At 37.6% G+C, this 15,978-nt stretch overlaps 1 protein-coding gene across 1 annotated transcript in view; it reads right to left on the bottom strand.

The window, feature by feature from the left end:
* The window catches only part of DYTN (dystrotelin), a 62,856-nt gene that overhangs the window by 974 nt on the left and 45,904 nt on the right, over positions 1 to 15,978 (bottom strand). Inside the window, 2 exon segments of the mRNA XM_037850099.1 lie at positions 2,979 to 3,486; positions 5,448 to 5,607. Coding sequence (XP_037706027.1) covers positions 2,979 to 3,486; positions 5,448 to 5,607 — 668 coding nt within the window.

Consider the following 15,978-nt stretch of genomic DNA (forward strand, 5'->3'; position numbering starts at 1 on the left):
AACAGCCAGAAAGCACACTCTAAAACAGTGGTTCTCACACTTATAATACAAAATATACCTCCATTAAGAGATCAGCACATGCCACTAGGAGTTCCAGGCAACATTTGAGAAAACGACCTTCTAACTGAGATAGAAATATAGTGTTGAACTTTCCTTTCCTGGGCTTGCTAAACCACTGTTCTTTAATTCCCTAGAATTGACTGGAGTTGAAGCTTCATTTTCTGATTATATAAAATAATATTTAAAAGTGATGGTTCTCAGTGGGGAAGAAAGGAACAGGAATCACCCTTCCACATCCCACTCTCAGTCATGCCCTCCCTAATTCCATCGCCCTGTTCTTTTTCTTTCCCATCCTTCCCTGCCCCTGGCATTCATTGCCCTCTCCTTGTTGAAACCCACAATGGAAAATGGATGGCAAAGAGGGATGGAAGAGAAGTGGGGGAAATAATTTAGAAGATGTACTCTCAGGAAATTTCACTCATAATTTGGAAAGAAAATAATTTAATGAAAAATAAAACTAGAGGATTATGTACTTTTTTTTTTTTTTTTACCACAGAAACAAGTAGCATTAGACAATCTGAAATCTAATTATTTTTTGCAAGTTTTGACCAAATTGTTTGCTACTGATTTTCAGTACACTTGGAATTTAAAGAATTTTGAGGAACCCCTTCTACTCAACTTTCTCTTTTCCATTAGGCACTCACAGCTACTTAAAAATCCCATTATCTTAGATCTTAATACCAAATGACTGTATTCACTTAATGTCAACAACTGCCCACAGCTTACCATCAGAATTGCTGTTTCAGTCTTATTAAGCTTTTAAGCAATGTAAAGTTCATCTTAACTTCTAAAATGTGTTGACTTCTTATCAAATTTGCAATGCAAAAGTATAGTTAGTTTTTAGGATAATCACAACAATGGGTGATTATATTGGCACTATGTCTGAGTAAATCCTGGCATGTTATAAAGCACAGATATTTCTAATTCTCCCAATGTCCCTTGAGTTAAAAAAAAAAATAAAAGCTGGAACAGTAAGATGATCAGAGACTTCATGCTGTTATCTGATGAATCAGTGACAAAGAAATAAAATGAATTCTGGCTGTGATTTAGTTCAGTGTAATTTTGGTAAACAAATGTACATTATGCATAAATTATGGAATGTATTTTTATAATTCATATTGTCAATGGCCATGGAGAGTATGAAAACAGGATCATATTCTACACCAGATTGAATAAGGATACAAACTTAATTAGAAAAATCTGAGTGAAGAGTGAGTGCTTAATAAATGCAAATGGTAGCCATGAAAATTAATATAGATCCTTAGGCTTAAGAGTCTCAAAGAAATAAGACTAATATAAAAGAAACACAACTGTAAAATTAAATCTCATCAATTAGTATTTGTTGACTCATCACAAAGTATAGAATACTATAATAACAAAATGAAAAAATGTGCATTTTGGTGCTAATATCATAAGCATGTTTGTATGATAATAATGAGTACTTTCTACAGAAGCATCTCAATGCTTCTACTGAGATTGTAAGTGGAAGCAGAGATGAATTTTTGAGACTTTTTTTATACTTTCCACAAGATTACATGATGCTAATTGTATCTTTATATATTACTGTCATCTGAATTTAGAAATAGACTTTACCCTTTCATGACTCTCCTCTTAATGATATAATTATGTGTGTACATATAGATACATTTATATAGAGACCTTGATAAAGTCACTGAAAATATGCATACATCTTTTTGCTTTAGCCATCAAACTGTGCAAATGTTAGGATTTTGTCTTCCAAATATATATAGTAGACCTGGTCTACTGGGAATCTCAAATGTTCAATATGGCCTACTACATGTGTGAGGGCTGAACAACACAACCTTTTAGAAATCAGTATCTTTTATAATCATATTTGGAGAAACAGAAACAAAAAATAATACAAGATGAGAATATCAAAGACTAAAACTTTTCTAGAGTCCAATTTCTATGTGAATTTTTCCTAAAAAGGTCAAGTAGATATTGACTTTGTTTTGAATACTCATCATGACCCCGAGGATGACGGGATGAAAACACAGTGGGTGGAATCTTGAATTGCCTTAAGAAGCAGGCACAAGGAGTTCCCGTTCTGCCTTTGTCTCAGGCAGTCTTAGCATGCTTCTGGCATCTTTGTGTCCTTGTTTTCTCTAACACAAAGATTACAACTCCAACTCTATACATGGTAGAGTTTTTTAGAACCATCAGAAAATTACTTCATTAACTTGGCTCTACCAAGTTCTGAATAAAACTCTCATTAGTATGTGCCCATTTTACAGTTGGTGCCAACTCAGAAATATTCTGAGGACGACTCTGATGCAGAAACACAGAAGAACGTTATCCTTTATTTTATCACAAGTTTCTAGATGATCTTTCAAATAAAACAGAGCTTAGGCTTTCTTAAAGAAGAAATGTTTGTGGATATAAGGTAAGGTAATAATAAAACACTGTAACTAGAAATAACACATTGCTACTTCAAAACACAACATACCGCTATAGTAAAGAAGTATTTAAGAATTAAAGTTCAGGACTTAGCAATGATAATGAGAATTCTACTTATAATATAGAAACCTCTAGCAAGAGAGCATGGTTATTACTCCCATGTTAAATGGTGACATCAGATTGCCCAATTCTATATGATACGGGGCTGCTGAGAATAACAGTTGCATTAACAAAACAACAGGCATTTATTGTACCTGCCAGGTGATGTATTAAAGACTTACATGGTTTATCATTTCCAATGCTCATGATAACTCTATGAATTAGGCAATAATAGGGATCAAGTTCAGGGACACCACTGACATCCAAAAGATTTAGAACTGTTACTCACGAGATGAATTACAGCTGTTAGGCTAATCCAAAATGTTATAAAAAATCAAGTGTTTTAAAAGGCAGCCTGAATTCCTGGCCATCACTCTCTCTGCAAACTATGGAAACTTTACCTGGTGGCATTTCAAGAGTGAAGGCATCCATAAGTTTTGATAGCAGCTGCTGCAGTTCCTCTTCGTCTTGCTCATTCTTTTTCTCTTCAATGTCAACTATCTCTTTCTTTTCAGCAGGAGCCAGAGCGGGACTGCTCATTTTCGCAGGAACAATTTGGAGGTGGTCCTGCCACAATCCCAACTGAGAACTGGGTAGGGAGCTAAGGATTTCCTTTGACATCTTTTGTGCTTGGCTTTGTGCCTTGGTATTTTGCACTGACTTTGGCTGCAAACTGGCCTCTGGTGACTCGGAATTTGGTGAACTATGTTCTGCGTTTGCTTGAAGTCGGTGACTTCTGTCAACCACAGTGGGGTTAGGAAGATGTTCTGATTTCAAACCCTTCTCAGTGGCATTTTTGAACTGGGAAGGATCTTCTCCCCTCTAAAACCTTTCAGCTGCAGAATGTTCACTCCTGGAAACCATAGTTTGGCAGGAGGAAGATGAAGGATGGAGTGGCTGCAACATTGCCTAGATTAAAAAAAGTCATTTATAAGGAAGATAATATTTATCTTACTGTTTTCGTGAATGCATTAAAGCTCAGTATTCCAATAGGAAAATTTTGTACAAGACTTTTCTTTCTACTCTCTAAATATATTATGTTTATTTTATGCTGTAATTCAATGTCAACCTAAAATTCCCTACAAGAATTGGCACAGCTCAGGTTGTAATATGTCACAAGGAACATCACAGGGAATTTGGGAAAATTCTAGGTTCTAAAAACCCCAGATTCCAAAAATATTATAAGGAATTTGGGAAAATAGCAGCATATGTTGCATCAATAGATGAAAATGGTTACAACAAAACACGTTCATCATCCTGTATCTAGGTATGTAAGTTATGAGGGGTTTCATGACAAGTCACAGGTATCAAATCTAGGGGTGTACTCCCTATACAGCACAGTTTGCAAAGTCTGACCTATGGACCCACTGAGATCCTTTTAGGGCTCCATGGGATCAAAATGACATATTTTCACAACACCTGGATATTATTTGCCTTTTCATTATGTTGACATTTTCACTGATGAGACAAAAGCAACAATAAGTAAAACTGCTGGTGTCTTCGCATGAATAAAGTCAGCATCACCAACTGTGCTTATAGACTTGGTATTTTCAACATCATGCACTCACAGTTAAAAAAAAGAAGCCAGTTCATTTAAGAATATCCTTGATGGAGCAATAAAAGTTCTTAATTGTATTAATACTAAAACATGTCTTTTAAAATACTGTACCTGATGAAATAAGAAGTGTGCATAAAGCATTTCTGATGCATATTGAAAAGCAAAAGTTGCATCAAGAAAAAGTACTGGTGTGAAGGATTCACTAACACAGTTATTTGGACTTGGATATTTGGAAGCCATATTCTTAAAAATGAATGAAGTGGACTGTTACTGCAAGGACAATAATTAACAGTTCTGTTGCCAATTTAACAGTTAAGATTTCAAGCAAAAATTAGAATAAGGGAAAACTTGTATCCACCACTATAAACTTGATAGTTTTCCAATTCTTGAAGACTTTTTTGATGAAATTAGTGGTGATAATAATGTGATTTTTTAAAATATTGTATAATGAGATGGGTCAGCATTGGCAAATTCAGCATAGTTCAGTTAATTAATATTTTCCAAACAATCAATGAATGATGCTACAAAACCATGCAAAAGTAGAAGACCCATTCAAAGATCACAATAGAACACTAAATTTTAATAAAACAGAGTGTGAAATAATATGGTTTCAAGTCTACCTTGCAAATATCCCTTAAGAAACTACCATTTATCATATTCTGGTATAGTAACAAGGAAGAATATCCTTCTTTCTACAATTATCTGAAAAGGCTATTAGAATACTCCTCTCTTTTTTAACTGTAAATCTGTGTGAGGCTGGATTTTCTTCATATACTTGCAACAGATAGAATGCAGAAGCAGATGTGAGAATCCACCTGTCTTTTTATTCCCAACATTAAAGAGATGTGCAAAACAAGGCCACTCTTACCACTAAAATTTGGGGGGGGGGGGGTATATTTTTATTGTTTTTAAAAATATGTTATATATATAATGAGTTCATCATTTCATTTTTAAATTACTATATTTTAAAACAATTTCACAGTTTTAATTTTGATTATGGTAAATTGCAAAATTACTATAGCAGAAAGGAAAGCTCCTCAGGACCTCAAAATTTTTTAAGAATGTCCCCAAAAGTTTAGGAACCAATGCTATAAACAACCCTTTTGCCCCAGATCCACTGTTTCTAAATGGTACCAATACTGTTCTCTACCAAAGGCCCTACCTTCATGAAAGGGAAGGATATAATCAAGCAGATGGAAGGGGAAGATGGTCAGGGTTTGGGGAGAAGAGGGCAAGGGAAGAGCCTCATCAAATTGAGGCATGAAGCTTCAGCCAGAAGGTCTGGATGGCCAGTGCCTCACACATTTTATACCTGTACACCCTGTCCTATCTGCTGTAGCTTGGTCCACAGGTGATTCTGGTTGGTTGTAAGTTCATGAATCTTTGTTTCAAATATGCAACTTTTTTCTTCCTGGGAAGCATAGATTGCTTGCATCTTGTCTTTGCATCGGTTTAACTGTTTTCTAAAGAGCCTGAAAAAAGGGCAGATTTTGAGTGAGTTGGAAGAGCAAGAGGCTGGCACATGAACTAGAGCCTTAGCAGATGTACTCCAGGAGAAGCCTGTGCCTCAAATATCATCTGACATTGACCAATACAGTTTTACACTGTTTGACTCTTCACCATGCACAGCTGATCTTTCTATCCATTATAGACTCAATTTCACTGAGAATTTCATTGGCTTTAGAGGTGTTTTAGAAAGCTCACCTTGCATATTATGGATTACTTTTGACAGCATACCTTCAATGATTACTTAAATATGAATATTGACCTTATTCATTATTGTTTTGTCTAGAGACACACTGTTTCGAATGATAGTATATATGTCATGGCCACAGGGAAAGACCACAGGGGAGGAACAGTGATTCAATTCATAAACTGTAGATCTGTTTTGGCTTCTCTTCCCAATTCCAGTATTCACTGGCTTAAGAATGAACCAAACAGTCAGAGTAATTCTTTTAAAACAAAGGGCAGATCAGATCAGATTTCTGCTCAAAACCCTGTGGTGAAGCCCCCTTGAAGGCCTGGGGAAAATGTGGAAATATTAAACTTCCCCACCTGGGGAATTCCTGATATTCTCACAAGCATTAGAAGGCCGAGCTTCTTACTGCAAAGGAGAGGCTAAGCCTACTTATAATTGTGCCTAAGAATCACCCCCAGAAAACCTCTTTAGTTGCTCTGATGTGGCCTCTCTCTCTCTAAGCCAACACTGCAGATAAACTCACTGCCCTCCCCCCATGTGGGACAGGACTCCCAGGGATGATCTGGACCTTGACATCATGAGATTGAGAACATCTTCTTGACCAAAAGGGGAAAAGAAATGAAACAAAATAAAGTTTCAGTGGCTGAGAGGTCTCAAATGGAGTTGAGAGCTCATTCTGGAGGTTACTCATGCATTATAGAGATATCCTTTTTTAGTTTATTTTTTAGTGTATTGGGACAGCTAGAAGGAAATACCTGAAACTGTTGAACTGCAATCCAGTAGCCTTGATTCTTGAAGATGACTATATTACTATATAGCTTACATGGTGTGACGGTGTGATTGTGAAAGCCTTGTGGCTCACACTCCCTTTATCCACTGTATGGACAGATGAATGGAAAAATGGGGACAAAAAGTAAATGAATATGGGAGGTATGGGATGTTTTGGGTGTTCCTTTTTACTTTAATTTTTATTCTTTTTTTTTTTTTGAGTTATAAGAATGTTCAAAAATTGATTGTGGTGAGGGCGGGGCAAGATGGCAGAGTGGTGAGGAGCAGAATTTCGTCTCTCCCCTAGAGCAGCTGGCAATTACCCAAGAACTATATGAAACAGTGTTTTCAGGGTCTCCAATAACCAGTCACACATCAGACGCAAGTTTGGAATTGGAGGAAAAGCTGAGATCGCAGTGAACATTGTAAGTTCCCCTGACCAGGGGTCTGGCGCCCCTCCCCACCCAGACCTCACAGACTGTCTTGCTGCCAGCTCCCTGAAAGGGGGAAAAAAATCCAAAAAACAGCAATCTGCTGAGGGCAAGAAGGGAGGCTCAACCCAGCCTCAACTGCAGAATTAATTAACAAAGTAATTAACTAATTTTGGGAGCTGGGTTGCTAAAGAAGGGCTGGGCTCCGAGAAGTGGGGCACATAAAAGTGGGCACCCATTCCCAGACTCCAAAAAAGCCATTTTTTTTTTTCCCTACATTTGGTCCCTTCTGGCTTCTTGCTGATCCCTTATCTTTTGGCATTTCAATAGCCCCCGGCAGGGGTGGAACTGAAGCTGTTGGAGAGTCATTATCAGCAATAGCCCAAAGCATATCTTTAAATGCTCTACTCTGACACTGACAAAACTTCCAGGCTGGGGAAAGACTTTTAAAAGAGACTCTTTTTTTTTTTTCTTTTTTCTTTTTCTTGTTTTTCTTTTCTATTTTTTTTTAATCTAAAAGTAATATATGTGGTTATTTTCTATCAGAAAGCCCAGGTTGAGGCACTAGGCTGGGCTTGGGGGGAGACAGAGTACCTGCAGTGTCTTTGAGTTCCGTATTCACTACTGAAGGCCTCCACCCCCGTCTTTAATTGGCAACTCAGGCTGACCAAGGAATCTACCTGGAGAGGCCCCAAAGAGGAGAGGGGAGAAGGGGATAGCGCCCCTGAGGGACAACTGGAGTTCTGAGGATTGGGAGAGTGGAGGGAGGTCCAGCTCAACTGGCAGTCCTCCTTTTGGGAACTCAGACCCCGGGGGCTGGAATTCAGATTCTGGCTTCAGTCAGCCACACCCCAGACAGGATCAGAGTCACCAGGAGAACTAAAGTCTACATACCTCCTTACACTGGTGGGGGAGCTGCGGGCTGGCAAGCGCCACCTGCTGGACAGGAGAGGAAAAGCACCAATTCTAAAGGCCTCATAGGAGGGTCTCATTCTCAGGAAAACTCCATACCCTCCTAATGAGACCTGGGCCTCACTAGACTGGGAAAATCTGACTAGACTGGGAAAATCCCACTCACAAAAAGGTTACATAGAGGCAGAGCAAGAAACAGAAAAAACAAGAGGGGAAAAATTCTGATCAACTAAATAGAACCTAAGTTAGGGGTCTAGAATAAGTTGAACTGAATAACAGAGGCCAGAGAACAAAGCCAACCAACAAGAAAACCACTAGGTAAAAGACAGAAAACAAGCTCCAAAATAAACTAATCAAGAAAATCAGATGTCTAGACAACTTAAGATAACAAGCCATACCAGGAAACACGAAAACATGGACCAGCCAAAGGAACAAACTAATAGCTTAGCTGAGATACAGGAGTGGAGGCAACTAATGCTAAATAAATTCGATGAAATGAAGGAAGATATAGCAAAAGAGCTGAAGGATATAAAGAAGACACTGGATGACCACAAAGAAGAATTCATAAACTTAAAAAAACAAATGGCAGAACTCATGGGAATGAAGGCCACACTGGAGGAGATGAAAAACACAATGGAGGGACACAACAGTAGATTTGAACAGGCAGAAGAAAGGATCAGTGAACTGGAAGACAGGTCATTCGAATTCATACACACAAAAGAACAGATGGTGAAAAAAATGGAAAAATATGAGCAGGGTCTTAGGGAGCTGAGTGACAACATGAAATGCACAAATATATGTGTTATGGGTATCCCAGAAGGAGAAGAGAGGGGAAAAGGGGAAGAAAGAGTAATAGAAGACATATTCACTGAAAATTTCCCAACTCCTATAAAAGACAGAAAATTAGAGATTCAAGAAGTACAATGTACCCCAAATAGAATAGATCCCAATAGACCTACTCCAAGACACTTACTGGTCAGATCGTCCAATGTCAAAGACAAAGAGAGGATTCTGAAAGCAGCAAGAGAAAAGCGATCCATCATATACAAGGGAAGGTCGATAAGACTATGTACAGATTTCTCTGCAGAAACCATGGAGGCAAGAAGACAGGGGCATGATATATTTAAGATACTGTAAGAGAAAAACTGCCAACCAAGAATTCTATATCCAGCAAAACTTTCCTTCAAAAATGAGGGAGAAATTAAAACATTTTCAGACAAACAGACACTGAGAGAGTCTGTGAATAAGAGACCAGCACTACAAGAAATATTAAAGGGAGTGCTACAGGTGATAGGAAAAGACAGGAGAGAGAGAGAGCTGGAGAAGAGTGCAGAAATGAAGATTATCAGGAAAGGTAAAAGGAGAGGAAAAAATAAGATATGACATATAAATTCCAAAAAACAAAATGGTAGTAGAAAGTACTGCCCTTACAGTAATAACACTAAATGTAAATGGATTAAACTCCCCAATAAAAAGACACAGACTGGCAGAATGGATTAAAAAACAGGACCCATCTATATGCTGTCTACAAGAAACTCACTTTAGACACAAGGACAAACACAGACTGAAAGTGAAAGGTTGGAAAAAGATATTTCATGCAAACAACAACCAGAAAAAAGCAGGAGTAGCTATATTAATATCAGACAAGTTAGACTTCAAAAGCGAAACAATTAAAAGAGACAAAAAAGGACACTATATATTAATAAAAGGGTCAATTCATCAAGAAAACATAACAATCATAAATATTTATGCACCAAGCCAGATGTCCCAAAATTCACGAGGCAAACACTGTGATCACTGAAAGGAGAAATAGATACCTCTACAATAATAGTTGGAGACTTCAATACACCACTCTCATCAATGGATAGAACATCTAGACAGAGGATCGCTAAAGAAACAGAGATGTTGAATTGTATGATAAATGAACTAGACTTGACAGACATCTATAGAACACTACGTCCAACAACAGCAGGATACACTTTTTTCTCAAGTGCTCATGGAACATTCTCTAGGATAGACCACATGTTGGGTCACAAAGCAAGTCTCAACAAATTTAAAAATATTGATATACAAAACACTTTCTCAGACCACAATGGAATGAAGTTGGAAATAAATAAAAGGCAGAAGGTCATAAAATTCACAAACATATGGAGGCTAAACAATGCCCTCTTAGAAAACCAGTGGGTAAAGGAAGAAATTACAAGAGAAATTAGTAAATACCTCGAGGCAAATGACAATGAAAACACAACCTATCAAAACTTATGGGATGCAGCAAAGGTGGTGCTGAGAGGGAAATTTATTGCCCTAAATGCCTATATTAAAAGAGAAGAGAGAGCAAAAATTGAAGAGTTAACTGCTCACCTAGAGGAATTACAGAAAGAACAGCAAACTAACCCAAAGCAAGCAGAAGGGAAGAAATAACAAAGATTAGAGCAGAAATTAATGCAATTGAGGACAGGAAAACAATAGAATCAACAAAACCAGAAGTTGGTTCTTTGAGAAAATCAATAAAATCGATGGACCACTGGCTAGGCTAACAAAAAAAAAAGAGAGAGAGCAGATGCAAATAAACACAATCAGAAATGGGAAAGGAAATATAACTACTGACTTTACAGAAATTAAGGAGATAATGAGAAGATACTATGAGCAACTATATGCTAATAAACTAGACAACTTAGATGAAATGGACAACTTCCTAGAAAAGCATAAACAACCAACATTAACTCAAGAAGAAATAGATGACCTCAACAAACCAATCACAAATAAAGAGATTGAGACAGTCATCAAAAAGCTCCTAAAAAGGAAAAGCCCAGGACCAGATGGTTTCACATGTGAACTCTACCAAGCATTCAAGAATGAATTAGTACCAATCCTGCTCAAACTCTTCAAAAAAAATTGAAGAAGAGGGAAAGCTACCTAACTCTTTCTGTGAAGCCAACATCACACTAATACCAAAACCAAAGATACTACAAAAAAAGAAAATTATAGACCAATTTCTTTAATGAATATAGACGCAAAAATCCTCAACAAAATACTTGCAAATCGAATCCAGCAGCACTGTAAAAGAATTATACACCACAACCAGGTGGGATTTATTCCAGGTATGCAAGGCTGGTTCAACACAAGAAAATCAATTAATGTAATACACCACATCAATAAATCAAAGCAGAAGAACCACATGATCATCTCGATTGATGCAGAAAAGGCATCTGACAAAATTCAACATCCTTTCCTGATGAAAACACTTCAAAGGATAGGAATAGAAGGGAAATTTTTCAATATGATAAAGGCAATATATGAAAAACCCACAGCTAACATCACACTCAATGGGGAGAGACTGAAAGCTTTTCCTCTAAGATCAGGAACAAGACAGGGATGCCCACTATCACCATTGTTATTCAACATTGTGCTGGAAGTTCTAGCTAGAGCAATTAGGCAAGAAAAAAAATAAAAGGCATCCAAATTGGAGAGGAAGAAGTAAAACTTTCACTATTTGCAGATGACATGATTCTATATGTAGGAAATCCAGAAAAATCTACAGCAAAGCTACTAGAACTAGTCAATGAATACAGCAAAGTAGCAGGCTACAAGATCAACACGCAAAAATCTGTAGTGTTCCTATACACAAGTAATGTGCAACAAGAGGAGGAAATCAAGAAAAAAATCCCATTTACAATAGCAACCAAAAGAATCAAGTATTTAGGAATAAACTTAACCAAGGACACAAAAGACCTTTACATAGAAAACTATAAGAAACTGCTAAAAGAAATTCAACAAGACCTAAAAAAATAGAAGAACATACCATGTTCACGGATTGGAAGACTAAATATAGTTAAGATGGCAATTTTACCTAAACTGATTTACAGATTCAATGCAATACCAATTCAAATCCCAACAACTTACTTTACAGAAATAGAAAAACCAATAACCAAATTTATTTGGAAGGGTAAGCTGCCCTGAATAGCCAAAAATATCTTGAGAAAGAGGAATGAAGTGGGAGGTCTCACACTACCTGACTTTGAAGCATATTACAAAGCTACAGTGCTCAAAATAGCATGGTACTGGCATAAGGACAGATATACTGATCAATGGAATCGAATTGAGTGTTCAGAAGTAGACCCTCGCATCTACAGACAACTGATCTTTGATAAGGCAGTGAAGCCGAAGCAACTGGGAAAGAGCAGCCTGTTCAATAAACGGTGTTTGGAGAACTGGATATCCATTTCCAAAAGAATGAAAGAGGATGTCCATCTCACACCTTATACCAAAATTAACTCAAAGTGTATCAAAGACCTAAACATTAGCACCAAGACCATAAAACTCTTAGAAGAAAATGTAGGGCAATATCTTAAAGATCTTGTGATAGGAGGTGGTTTCTTAGACCTCACACCCAAGACGAGAACAACCAAAGAACAAATAGACAAATGGGATCTCCTCAAAATTAAACACTTTTGTACATCAAAGGACTTTGTCAGAAAAGTAAAAAGGCAACCTACACAATGGGAGATGATATTTGGAAACCACATATCAGATAAGGGTTTAATATCCCGAATATATAAAGGAATCCTGCATCTCAATAACAGAAAGACAAACAATCCAATTAAAAAATGGGCAAAAGACATGAACAGACACTTTTCTGAAGAGGAAACACAAATGGCTCAAAAACATACGAAAAAATGCTCAACGTCACTGGCTATTAAGGAAATGCAAATCAAAACCACAATGAGATATCATCTCACACCCACCAGAATGGCCATTATCCAAAAAACAGAAAATGACAGTGCTGGAGAGGATGTGGAGAAAGAGGCACACTGATTCATTGTTGGTGGGAATGTAGAATGGTGCAACCACTCTGGAAGACAGTGTGGAGGTTCCTCAGGAAGCTGAATATAGATTTGCCATATGACCCAGCTATTCCATTGCTAGGTGTATACTCAGAGGAACTGAAACTTAAGACACAAACAGACATTTGTAAACCGATGTTTATTGCAGCATTATTCACAATTGCCAAGAGATGGAAACAGCCCAATTGTCCATCAAAGGACGAGTGGATAAACAAACTGTGGTATATACACGATGGAATATTACGCAGTTGTAAGACAGAACAAAGACATGGATCATGTAATAATGTGGATGAACCTTGAGGACATTATGTTGAGTGAAGTTAGCCAGAAACAAAAGGACAGATTCTGTATGGTCTCAGTAATATGAACAGACATTAATGAACAAACTTTGGGCATTAAAAGCTGACAACACAGGCGACCAGGAGATAGAAAGAGGGCAGAGATCAGCCATTTGATGCTGAAGGACTACAGAATGTTTAGGATTGATTGCATAGATTCAGAAATAGATAGCATAATACTGTGTGATGGTAGCACGGTATTGTAAGTACACTGAACAAAGATGTCTGTGAGTAAAGCTGAAAGAGGTGGGATAGGAGAATGTATGACACCAGAGGTAAAGATAGATGATAAAGACTGGGACTGTATAACGTGGCAAAAACTGGAGTGGCCAATGACTGTTACTAAATATACAAATATAAAAACGTGTTTGCATGTGGAAAAACGAATGTCAACTATGTAGAGAGTTGAAAAGGGGATGGTATTCAGGAAAAAAAATAATCAAAGCAAACTGGAGTCTATGGTCAACAGTAACATTGTAATATACCTCCATTAAATGTAACAAAGGCAATATGCCAATGCTAAATGTATATAAGAGGGGGATATAGGGGAGGAATATGGGATTCTTGGTAGTGGTGTTATTTGCTGTCCTTACTAGTATATTGTATTGTATGACATTATTTTTTCTTTTTATCATTCTTTTTCTTATTGCTAAAAAATTTTTTTTTTCTTGTAGTACTCAATATGTTCAAGTGCTGATTGTGGTGATAAATGTACAACTTTATGATGATACCATGAACAACTGATTGTACACTGTGGATAAATATATGGTATGTGAATATAACTCTATAAAATTGTAGGAAAATATATATAAAGTAGTAAAAGTGTTGGAGAAAACATGGTGAGAGGGATGATGCCTCACCAATATGGACTAACTACAATGTGTAAACTCAGAATTGAATCTTAGAACATAGCCTAACGTGGACATAATAATTGTAATAGTCCCTAGATTGTAAGCTCTTACAGCAGTTAACTCTATCCCTGAATTGTAATCCCTATCTCTAAACTTTGAGATGCTGATCCCCTAGCGTATAACCTGATTGGTCTCTGGAACAATGCATATCTCTGAGACACCTGAAATTCAGAGCTAGAGCTCAGCAGATATGAATGTCAGTATTAGTGCATATAGCAACTGTTAAAAAAAAAGCTGAAAAAGAGCCCAGACTTCAATTAGTGATATGAATGAAGCAGGCCTGGTTAAGACCAGGGCAAGCCAGCCCAAAGGGTAAAGGTTGAAACTGACTGTGTTTTAAAACTTCAACTTCCATATGAGACCAAGGGAATAGATATCTATTTGGTACAGGATCTAAATTTTCTAAACGGTACAACTCTTCAGTCGATTTGTTCAAACACCACAATTTCATGGAACTTTGAATAGGAAGTGAGATACGGCAGGTTAGTATAGGCTGGAGTGAAATAGTGACACATCCCAGAGTAATTTGGGCAGATAATAAAAAATATATTTACAGCCTCCCCTTCCCCAGCCCCAAGGATCTGGGGGAAGGTGCGGATGTTTTGGACATCCTCACCTGGACTGGTGTTGATGTTGTCACAAACATTGGGACTGGAGGTTTGATGTGCTGAGCCCTCGATCATGGGACTTGCCCTTATGAAGCTCGTTACTGCAAAGGAGAGTCTAAACTTGCATGTAATTGTGCCTAAGAGTCTCCCCCTGAGTACCTCTTTGTTGCTCAGATGTGGCCCTCTCTCTCTCTAACTGAGCCATCTCGACAGGTGAACTCGCTGCCTTCCCCGCTATGTGGGACCCGACTCCCAGGGTTGTAAATCTCCCTGGCAATGCAGAATATGACTCCCGGGGATGAATGTGGACCCGGCATCGTGGGACTGAGAGTATCTTCTTAAACAAAAGGGGGATGCAAAATGAGATGAAATAGTTTCAGTGGCTGAGAGATTTCAAATGGAGTCGAGAGGTCACTCTGGTGGACATTCTTATGCACTACATAGATAACACCTGTTAGGTTTTAATGTACTGGAATAGCTAGAAGTAAATACCTGAAACTATCAAACTCCAACCCAGCAGTCTGGACTCCTGAAGACAATTATATAATAATGTAGCTTACAAGGGGTGACAGTGTGATTGTGAAGACCTTGTAGATCACACCCCTTTATCTAGTGTATGGATGAGTAGAAAAATGGGGATAAAAACTAAAGGACAAATGGGGTGGGATGGGGGGATGATTTGGGTGTTCTTTTTTCACTATTTTTTACTCTTGTTCTGGTTCTTTCTGATGTAAGGAAAATGTTCAGAGATAGATTGTGGTGATGAACGCATAACTATGTTATCATACTGTGTACAGTGGATTGTATACCGTGATGATTGTATGGTGTGTGAATGTATTTCAAAAAAACTGAATTTAATAAAAAAAATTGATTGTGATGACAAATGTACAACTATATGATGATACTGTGAAAAACTGATTGTACACTTTGGATTACTGTATGGATGTGAATATATCTCAATAAAATTGCATAAAAAATTAAAAACTTTAAAAAAATTTCAAAAAGGAATCCAAAAAAAGGAAAGAAAAAGAAAAAGAAAAAAGAAAAAGAAAAACAAAACAAAAACCCTGCAGTGGCTCTCTTCTTCTCATAGAGTAAACCAAAGTCCTCACACAGATCGACAAGATCCTACAAAATGGCACTACAAGATGGCTAAGACCCCCTTACCTCTCCAACCTCATCTCCTGAATTCTCCTCCTTCTTTACCTTTCTTCAGACACAAAGAGCTCCTCACTATTCTTTGAACACACCAGGCATGTTCTCCCATCAGAATTTGCACTTTCATTTCCTCTGCCTGGAACCTTCCTGCCTCTTCCGGGACCCTGTTCGGTT

Source organism: Choloepus didactylus, chromosome 9, assembly GCF_015220235.1.
Source record: "Choloepus didactylus isolate mChoDid1 chromosome 9, mChoDid1.pri, whole genome shotgun sequence".
Lineage (NCBI taxonomy): Eukaryota > Metazoa > Chordata > Mammalia > Pilosa > Megalonychidae > Choloepus > Choloepus didactylus.